The sequence below is a fragment of the Nyctereutes procyonoides genome, unplaced genomic scaffold (assembly GCF_905146905.1).
Source record: "Nyctereutes procyonoides isolate TBG_1078 unplaced genomic scaffold, NYPRO_anot_genome, whole genome shotgun sequence".
In the NCBI taxonomy this organism is placed as follows: Eukaryota; Metazoa; Chordata; class Mammalia; order Carnivora; family Canidae; genus Nyctereutes; species Nyctereutes procyonoides.
The window spans coordinates 3,579,017-3,589,013 of NW_026575124.1; the positions used below are offsets into that span (position 1 = coordinate 3,579,017).

The window sequence follows — 9,997 nt, forward strand, 5'->3', positions numbered from 1 at the left end:
AAAGAGGACAGTAAAGGGGTAAGAGGAGGAGAGAAGTTCATTTGAAGTCATACCAGGACTCACAGGCAGAGAAAAGGGGAGGGAACTGCAGAAGGGAGGGTGTCCCAAATGTTCTACTCATCATCAGGATGTAAATACTTAGCCCAGTTCCCTATGAAAATGGAGCTCGTAAAACCCTTCTCCCTGTGCCCATGTCCCTTTTGAAGCCCAAGACCTGACAAGTCAGTTAGTGACCAGATTTGGTGGAAGAACAGGCAGAGATAGGAAGGGTTTGACCCAGACTCTAGACTAGTCTCCTGTGACACTTAGGAACAAAGGAGAATCCATCCCCCAAAGCTGGCCCTTCATTCATTGACCTGCTTAGAGCCAGTCTTCTTTCAGGCTTCAGGCCTGTGTCTCTCTGAGCTCATGTACAGGCTCATTTTGCTATTGGAACCTAACACAAAAGTAACGTGTGTCTGAGTAGATCTGGATAAAAGGGCTTCATCCCAAGTAGAGCAGAAGTAGGAGTGTGAACCACAGAAGGGGCTGGAGACTCACAGCATCCATAGTCCCAGCAATTAAGGTAGCTGGGGATGAAAACTGCCACCCTACCTGCCTTACCTTCCTTCCCCTCAGAACATTATCAGAAGAGCACACCATTCCTGAGGCCTTTAAACACTATGTGAATTGGGGAGTGGAGGCCCGGTTTCTGGGTCCACCTTGGACCTTATCTGTTTCCTTACCTAAATTGGGGATTCAAAATGACTGATGCTAAAGCTCCCTTCCAGCCCTAAATGCCTGGGATACTAGACCGTGTTTAAGGCTGCATTCATGCCTGCATAGTAAATACATTCTAAGACAGCCAGGCCCTTACACTTCGCCTTCCAAGCTGGCACCCCTCCCCATGACACCTCCGCAGACCTATCCCACCCAACCAAGGCTGGGGCATCTCAGGGCCCTTCTCTGAGCAGCACAGCACCCTTGACTGGTCAGCCTTGTGTACGGTCTGTCACCTTGCTGCCCGCAGCCTTCAGAGCTCTTTCTGTCCCACACCCTCAAACCTGGAGCCAACAGGTCTAGGATCAGGTGACACCATCTCTTCTTACTAATGCCTCCTCTGAATTGTTCAAAGTCATCTCAACAGCCTCTAGTGATGCAGAAGAATCTCCCAGACTCAACTAAGGCCTCACCAAGGTTTTGAAGCTAAACTAAAATGAAAGAGAAAAGAATCCCGCAGGATATATATATATATATATATATATATATATATATATATATATATATATATTTTTTAGTTTTTTTCTAATTTATTCATGAGAGACACAGAGAGAGAGGTAGAGACACAGGCAGAGAGAAGCAGACTCCATGCAGGAAGCCCGACGCGGGACTTGATACCAGGATCCCAGGATCACGACCTGAGCCAAAGGCAGAACCTCAAGCACTAAGCCACCCCTTTCTCTGAGTTGTTTCAAGCCACATCTGCTGCATTGAACACCACATACATATAGCTTGACCTGACCCAACCAAATCTATCAACTCCCACTTGGGCAACTCTGGGCAGTCTAATCCCAACTCCAGGAAGCTCCAGTGACATGACAGGCCTTTGTGGGGAAGAGGCTGAAATTATCACAACCACAGGGGAAGGCTGTCCTGATTGGGATGTCCAGGGCTAGGGGGTCCCAGGGGGCTGCTGGATGTGGGAAAGAAAAGGATCCATTATCTGCTAAATGGGTTAAGGAACCTTTGATGGAAATGTGAAAATAGTGGGGTTTTTTTATTTTGGAGATCACTTTATAGTCCTCCAGAGACTTTCCCAGATCTTCTCCTTCAGCCTTTGTTGAGAACTCCTGCTGGGGATTTAGGGCTTCCAGGATACAGTGTCCATGACCTCGGTTGAGCTGAGGGAATTCCATCTTGGAAGCTCAGAGCTGCGGACAGCCTGGATGGAACTCAGGGGGATCAGCTGATCTGCCCTGAGGAGAAGGGACCTCAGATCAGAGCTCGTGACAGAAGAGGGTTGGAAGAGGGGGCGGGCGGGGGGGGGGGGCGGACATCTGTGGGAAAAGCTTTTTAACAAGGGTGGCTTTGATTTTCTGGGAAAGAGAATTTTCCACAAATCCCCCTGTCTCCCTCCTGGCATTATCACAGTGCCCAGATCTGGCAAATACTTTCTGAGCAAATCACACCCACACCCTGACTCCAGGGCTAGCCCCTCCTGTCTCTATTCTCAAAGACTTCCAGAAAAAGTACCCTTGGCTTCTCCTCAGGGCAACATGGCCCTGCTCCAGGAAGCTTCTCTTTTATCATTTCCCAAGCTCTCCCTTTTCTGGTGTCTCAGATTCGACGGCTCCTGGCTACCCATTTCTGCCAAGGCTTGACATTAAACACACATCACATGTTATAAATTGCAAATGAAGTTTATTGTGCAGACACCAAGACCACAGCGCTTTAGATGCAGAGTCAGAAAGGTGGGCTATGTACACAGATACGTGTTTCCCTCGGGGCAGGGCCACCAGAAAGGTGCAGGCTTTGGGATGGGGCCCTCAGCAGAACAGTCGTCCGGAGAAGGGACCCCGAATGTGTGACGCCAGGAGGGGCCAGGAGAGGGGGCATGGCTGGAAGTGCAAGCCTAGGCAGCGCAGACGCTTCCCCGGGGCACAGAGGGTGTCACTGGCTCCAACGAATTGGTTTGGAGAGAAGATATTTCAGACACAGTATGTGGGAATCCCTTTCCTCCAAAACGCCATCAGAGATGGAAGACAAGGTTTGATTTTCTGTCGATTTGGATGAGCAGACACAGGATTCTACGTTCTAAAGCAGAAGAGTCAAGGGTGGAACTCATCCTTATCTAAAAGAGAAGGTCACACTGGAGCCTGAGCCAGAGCCACCCTTTTCGGAGCTGGAACCTCCTCTAGAGCCACCTCCAGAGCCATAGCCTCCTCCAGAGCTGGAGCCATATCCTCCCCCAGAGCCAGAACCTCCTCTAGAGCCACCTCCCGAGCTATATTTTCCTCCACTGCCACCTCCAGAGCCAGAGCCTCCCCTGGAGCTGCCTCCAGAACCATATCCTCCTCCAGAGCCAGAGCCTCCTCTGGAGCCGCCGCCAGAGCTGTAGCCTCCTCCACCGCCACCTCTGGAGCTCGATCCTCTGCCTCCAGAGCTGTAACTGCCACTTCCAGAGCTGAATCCTCCTCCTCCAGAACTGGATCCTCTACCTCCAGAACCATAGCCTCCAAAGCCGGCCCTGGATGTCACACTTGAGGACATGGAGCTGCTGGTCACAGCTGCGGAGAGAAATGGCATCGCCATGGAAGTCCTGGGTGCCTTGGCCCGCATCCTCCCGACACACCACCCGCGGGACCGGAATAACCCCACTACTTACAGACAGTCACGTTGCTGCTGAGGTCTCCAGACATCCTGTCAGGGAGAGAAAGACTAGATCACGGCTGAGCCCTTGGGCTCTGACTGCGGGTTGTTCTACAGCTTTCGGCCTGCAAACACGCGCTTCTGCCATCGGCCACCAGGGCCTTCCAGGGCCCACTCACTCTGCACTGGCAGGTCACAGACGTGGGCAGGCCCCACATTTTCCCACATGGCGTAGCATCCCGATTCATCTCGATTTTTTGCTCAGATGAAAATGGTCAAAAAGCAAATTCACTTCTGACCGGCAACCCACGTTTGTATTTCAGTCTATCTGAGGGAGTCTGATATCCCAAATCCAAGCCACCGTCGGCATTCAACTCCGAAAGAATTGCAGCTCTGTACGGCCTTCCCATCCTACCCCTCTGCCCCCGCCTCCTCTGCTCCATCTGAAGTCTTTGCCGCTTCTCCCTGCGGGCGGGGGGCGGGGGCCTGGCCTCCAAGACAGGTACGGAGCCACAGCCGAAGCAAAGCAGCTCCTTCTCTGTCTCACTGGCTGGCCGGTGGGTGACCTGGGGGAGCTTGGCCCCTTCCAGGTGCTTCAGCCAGATGAAATCACGAGGATGCCGCTAACGCACACAAAGGGCTCAGACAGGGCCTTCAAACAGAGGGAGGACAGGTTCCCTTGTGGAGGGTTAGCAGATGATTCCGCTTGCCAGGCCGGAATTCTGCAAAGAACCCGGTCTGGCACCTGCCGCAAGTGAAGGGTCAGCCAGTCACCCCTCAGCCAGTCAGGGTGATCCAACACGTGATCCCCTAGTTCTGGGTCACAAGGTGGAAGGTGCCCCACAGACCCGTAAGCCAATGTTTCAGGCTCTCTAGGACTCACCCGTTTTCACGACATTTTATTTTCTCTTTCAGAAAAGACAAAGATTAGCTTATTGCCTAATTTAATTTAATTTACTCTGGCTTAGTAGTCATTCCATATTGATAAATCTAATGCTTTGGGTCGAGAATGGCTGCCTAAGACACAGAGTGATACCAGCTTTCAGCTGTCAGAAGGCCCTGATTCACCTCCAGCTTTCCCTGCCTTCCCTCCAGCCCCGGTTCTAGGGGACAGGGGAGGGCGGACCACGTTACCCTTATGCTTTCCAGTGGCCCCCACCTGCACTCCTCGCCCTCCAGCAGCTTGCGGTAGGTGGCGATCTCCACGTCCAGGGCCAGCTTGACGTTCATGAGCTCCTGGTAGTCACGCAGCAGCCGGGCCAGGTCCTCCCTGGCCTGCTGCAGAGCCTCCTCCAGGTCCGAGAGCTTGCCCTGAGCATCTTTGACTGCGTGCTCTCCCTTCTGCTCAGCTTCTGCAATGGCTTCTTGCACACTCTTACACTGGGAGAGAAGGAGAAAAGGTTCCTGGGGGGGGGGTCCAGAGTGGAGTCCTCTGTGCGAGCAGATGTGTTCAGGGTATGGGAAGCCAGCCTCCCTGGCCCTGGAAGTGTTGGGTCCCTCTGGAGTTAATGTGAGTCGCAAACAATGATGCCAAGACTCGCTGCCGTCTCTGGGTCATGGTCTTCCAGTCACGTCTGACTGGGCCCTCATGCTTTCCCCATAGTGACCTTTATCCTCACAACACAGGGCCTGAGGCATTATCCCATACTCCCATACACCCCCGTACACCACCTCCCACCCACCCAAGCCCCACGCGACCCCTGGAGCCGCACAGCCCTCAGGGCTGCGCCCACCTGCTTCTTCACGTGGGCTATCTCCCCTTGCAGCCTCTGGATCATGCGGTTCAGCTCGCTGATCTCCATCTTGACCTCCTTCAGGCTGTCTCCGTGTTTCCCTGCAGTCACCTGGAGCTCTTCGTACTGCCCGGGAAGAAGAGGACAGTGACAGCTTGGAGGAAGCCTGGCTTGAGCCACGGAAAGTCTAATACAGGGGGAGCCAACCAAGCTGCCTTCGCAAGATGTGGGGGACTGTCTCCCATCCCCAGAAGGATTCAGTGCCATTCTCAGTCGAGGGCAGCTGTGGTGCTGCGGACACTCTTGCTTGGGAATGGGCCCAACTTCCATGAGACAAAAGCACCAGCCATCTCACTGGACACTTTCTGGCTGAAGTGAACCCCAGCTTGTGAGACAGAGCTGTGGCTCTCTCTGCTCTCCTCCTACTTGCCTTGCTGTGGTAGAGAGCTTCGGCCTCAGCCTTGCTCTTCTGGGCGATCTCCTCATACTGGGCTTTGACCTCAGAGATGATGCTGTCCAGGTCCAGGCTGCGGTTGTTGTCCATGGACAGGATGACATTGGTTTCGCTGATCTGAGTCTGCATCTGGGACAGTTCCTGCAACACACGAGGTGTCTGGCCCTGGCTTTCCCGCCCACAGCCAAAGGCCGTGAGGAGCATCCTCCTCCCCAGGGTTAGGGAAGCAGACTCTCAGACCAAGCTGGGTGGGCTACAATGGGCGGGATGCAAGTGACATAACCACCAATCCTAGGCCTCTGCCAAGGATGTCTAGAGAATTATGAGAGGAGAGTCTATTCCTGAGCCTCCTGCTGTATAGCCCTCACCATTTATGCAGTTTTGGTGTGTTTGATGCCCCCAGAAAGAAGCCTGCCGATGACAAATGTTCCAGAAGATATTTGCACACATGGGCATGGGGGGGGAGGTCTGTTACATTTTGGCCTCTGACGTACATTAGACATAGGAAGGGGAAAAGGACTGGTCTCTTCCTAAGGGGAGCTGGACATTTGAGGAATGGAGTGAAGGGAAGTGGTCTCCGTGTTTCCTGAGCCTCACTTCTTGTGACATCAGAGATAAGTTCCTCTCCTCCAAGACCTACGCCACAGAAACGCCCTCGAGGCCTGGAATGGTGGCAAGTTGGAGTCAGCCAGTCCATAAGCCCCATTCGCCCCCACCTTTTCACCAGCTGGGAAAGGACTGGTTTGGTGGGAAGGGTGGGATGCAAGGGTCTATCCAGGAGCAGCCTCCTTACCGCATCAAAAAGGAATTTAATGAACTCAAGCTCCTGGGTCAGCACATCAGTCTTGGCCTGCAGCTCCACCTTGGTCATGTAGGTATTGTCCACGTCCTGCAGAAAAGGTGAGGGGCTTCTAGCGAAACCCACGCACTGCTCATGTGTGGGCCCCACCCTCTCCCTGTCCCTCTCTTCCACTCAGTCCCTGTTAGCTGCTCTCCAACAGCTCAGGCACCTCAGTGAGCCATGTGTCCCTGGGCGTCATTTGGCGCAGAGTCCACCGTGCGCCTCGACTAGGGGGCTCATGCCCTTGTTCACTGCTCACATTCCCCCAAAACCAGCAGAGCTCTGGTGGGATGAGCTCTGTCAACCGTTCCCTCCCTCCTGCTTGAGACACTGTGGTTCCTGCTGCGGGACCTAATGGCCTCTGTGGCTGTTAGCAGTCCTCAACTCTCCCATCCTGTCCATCCAGCCCACCTCTCCTGAATTTCCTCTGGATTTTACACCAAAGCTTCTGCAGGAACCAGGCTAAGAAGCCACACTTCGGGCCTTCTAGCCCAAACTTGTCAGCACAACCAGCAACATCTTTACGCCGGCTTTCTAAGGGAGGTCCAGCCCTTCCTCAGCTTTTCAGAAGAAAACTAAGGTGCTTCCTGTGTTTGCGTCTTGCACGGCCCAATATAGGCCTTAAGGAGGTTATTTATTTTTATTTTTATTTATTTATGATAGTCACAGAGAGAGAGAGAGAGAGGGAGAGACACAGGCAGAGGGAGAAGCAGGCTCCATGCACCGGGAGCCCGACGTGGAATTCGATCCCGGGTCTCCAGGATCGCGCCCTGGGCCAAAGGCAGGCGCCAAACCGCTGCGCCACCCAGGGATCCCCTTAAGGAGATTATTGATGAAAATGCTCTAGCAAATCTGCAGCCCAGCTCCAGAAGCTTGAACTGCAGAGACCCTTCCGTTCTCAACAGAACCAGCCTATGTGGCTGGTTGGACATGCTCCACCCCCTCCCCTGGTGACTGCTGTTTCCACTCAGAGCTGTTCTCCAGCCCGTCTGCTGGCGCCCGGTGGGCTTCTGCAGCCCCCTCTTTCCCACCCAGCCCTGACACCCTCCTGCTCACCTTTTTAAGTGTCACAAAATCATTCTCAGCAGCTGTGCGCTTGTTGATTTCATCCTCATACCTGAGGGGACCCGGGGACACAGCTGTTAGATTAGCTCTACTTTGTTCACTTTTTTCCTTTTCCTTTTCCTACTGGACTCACCCCCACACTCCCCATTCTCTGAGAGTATTAAACACTCCTTCGCTACCTAAATTGTAACTACGAGGTCCCAAATAGGTAGATTTTTCTATAAGTTAAGTCTCAAGCAGGTGAAAAAGCATCCATGTCTAAGGCTCTGAGATGTCTTCCTCATAAATAATCACCACACAAATTATCACCACAAATGCGACGGGGACACAAGTGGCCCCCTGGGGGGACGATCAGATGGCTACGATCAATATCTTTTCGGCGTCTACTCTGCCACCTACTTCTTCTTAAAATCTTCGACAAGATCCTGCATGTTGTTCAGCTCTGAACCTTGCGATGTTCGTTCCGCAGAAAGCGTGTCCACGTATTTCTTCAGCTTGGCGATGTACGCTTGAAAGATGGGCTCCAGGTTGGTAGTGCGGGTGCTCACATCCAGCTGCTGCAGCAGCTCCCACTTGGTCTGCAGCACCTGGTTCTGCTGCTCCAGGAACCGCACCTACGGGGACCAGGGGAAGAGCCCATGAGCTCTGGATTGCCCTTCCCACCAGCCGGCCACACTTGGCCAGAGCCAGCTCTGATCCTGCTTCGGGGCACAAAGAAGTCTACGCGGCTTTGTGCTCACAAGCTGGATACTGCATCCAGCTCGGGCTCCCTGCCTCCACACGTGGAAAGTTCTATAGGCTTCTAAAGTTACATCTGGCACTTTCCACACAGAGAACTCTTTTTCCTACTACTTCACCGCCTACTATCTCGTTTGCAGCTGCTCCCAGCACTCCAGGCCATTTCCCTCTCCCATCCTAGTTGGATTCCCGGCCAAAGTCCCACAAAGTCTTGAGCAAACCAAAAATAGGCGTCCACTGGCACTGCTCCTAAAGGTGCAAGCGTGAGAGCAGTGCAGGGCAGGGCTCCTCGGTCTGATTTTTAAGAGCCTCATAAATTTCTTAGGCACGTTCATCTGCCTTGAAGTAGGCTGAGACTCCGTAACGCTCAAAAATGACACCAGTAAAAGATTTTACAGGTCACAAAACCGAGAATGCTTCTCTTGAAGGCAAGAATTTCATTCATTCCCAAGCAAGCTCAGCTTCCCAGAACTGAAGACAATAGTGACTCCCAGGGAAGGAAAGACTGTCTCAGAAGATGTCTTACCAATTTCTTCTTCTAACACCTGCTGCCACTAGGCCTGAACTACTTCCACTCCATTACTTGTCTATATCAGTTTTCCCATGATTTTCAGAACTTTCCATAAATATTACTTAAACTATAAAGCCAAAGGCATACGTAACTCCTAACTTCGGACTGTTTCAGAAGACGCAGCCCACAAAGCTAGCATCTTTCCCATTTGGGATATAAGCCAGGCTGGTTTGACTACCCCAAGGGCTCCTACAAGAAACGAATCTGTGCCACTTCCTTTCCAGTGAGTTGGAAGTAGGGCATCCTGCGCATCACATGGAGCCAGCTTCTCGGGACTCACCTTGTCAATGAAAGAAGCAAATTTGTTGTTGAGCGTTTTGATCTGCTCCCGCTCCTGAGACTTCACGTTCTGGATCTCTGGGTCAACTTTCACGTTGAGAGGCTGCAGGAGACTCTCATTGATGGAGACTTCGTGGATGCCTCCACCAGGGAATCCTCCGGGCCCAAAGCCACCAGGACCCCCAAAACCTCCAAGGCCACCGCCACCTCCAAAGCGGCCTCCGCCAAAGCCACCTCCACCGAAACCACCGCCTCCAAAGCCGCTGCCTCCTCCAAAACCGCCGCCTCCAAAGCCACCTCCACCGAAGCCGCTGCCTCCTCCGAAGCCGCTGCCACCTCCAAAGCCACCTCCTCTGCCGCCAAATCCACCACCGGAGCCAAAGCTTCCGCCTCCTCCAGCCACACTAATGGAGATGCTCTTGGTGCCTCCGAGGCCAACAAGACTCCGACTGCCAAAGCCGCCACCGCCGGCGCCCCCTCCGCCACCGCCGTGGCGGCTCAAGCAGGAGAAGCTACGGGTTGATCTCCTGCTCCCACCGGAGACCACGGCTGAGCCACTGCTGAAGCTCCGGAATCCTCCTCCTCCTCCTCCTCCTCTTCGGGATTTACATGAGATCTGACAACTCATGATGCCTTTGCCCAGTGGGGAAAATTGAGGTTTCCGAGATGAGTTGAGGCTGGAGACTGCGCTCTGCTGTTGGGAGACCGTCAGGGTCCCCTTTTATACCTGCCAACTAGGTGTTGGAGAGCATGGGCGTGGGCACACGTAGGCATGGGTTTGGTCTGCCTAGAAGCTACGCCTGGTTAGTGATTATCAAGCTAATAGCCATTAAAAATCTACTAATCAGCTGCATCCCAAAACTTGCTTGGGCTGCAAACCTCTCCTGTTTATCTGGGCATCTGTCATGCAATTCGATTTTTGTGAAATCATCAAAAGAGGAGATCAGGCTGTGGGTTTCTCAATCTGA

General features: G+C 53.1%; 1 protein-coding gene across 1 annotated transcript; it reads right to left on the reverse strand.

The window, feature by feature from the left end:
- Nucleotides 1–2,380: 2,380 nt before the first annotated feature.
- KRT2 (keratin 2) lies at nucleotides 2,381–9,711 on the reverse strand. The gene is made up of 9 exons (XM_055337245.1): nucleotides 9,031–9,711; nucleotides 7,841–8,055; nucleotides 7,433–7,493; nucleotides 6,329–6,424; nucleotides 5,512–5,676; nucleotides 5,082–5,207; nucleotides 4,508–4,728; nucleotides 3,365–3,399; nucleotides 2,381–3,266 (listed from the first exon to the last, which is right to left on the reverse strand). Exons 1-9 carry the CDS (start codon nucleotides 9,655–9,657, stop codon nucleotides 2,827–2,829), a joined length of 1,986 nt encoding a protein of 661 aa, XP_055193220.1. The 5' UTR covers nucleotides 9,658–9,711; the 3' UTR covers nucleotides 2,381–2,826.
- Nucleotides 9,712–9,997: the final 286 nt, after the last annotated feature.

What these genes read in the sequence shown, in the direction of transcription:
- KRT2 (XM_055337245.1), bottom strand. Translation starts at nt 9,657, where the DNA reads ATGAGTTGTCAGATCTCATGTAAATCCCGAAGAGGAGGAGGAGGAGGA. An exon ending in GTCGAAGATTTTAAGAAGAA is followed by an intron (nt 7,494 to 7,840) that starts GTAGGTGGCAGA and finishes GGGTCCCCTCAG; the next exon opens with GTATGAGGATGAAATCAACA. An exon ending in CAGCAGCAACGTGACTGTCT is followed by an intron (nt 3,267 to 3,364) that starts GTAAGTAGTGGG and finishes TTCTCTCCGCAG; the next exon opens with CTGTGACCAGCAGCTCCATG.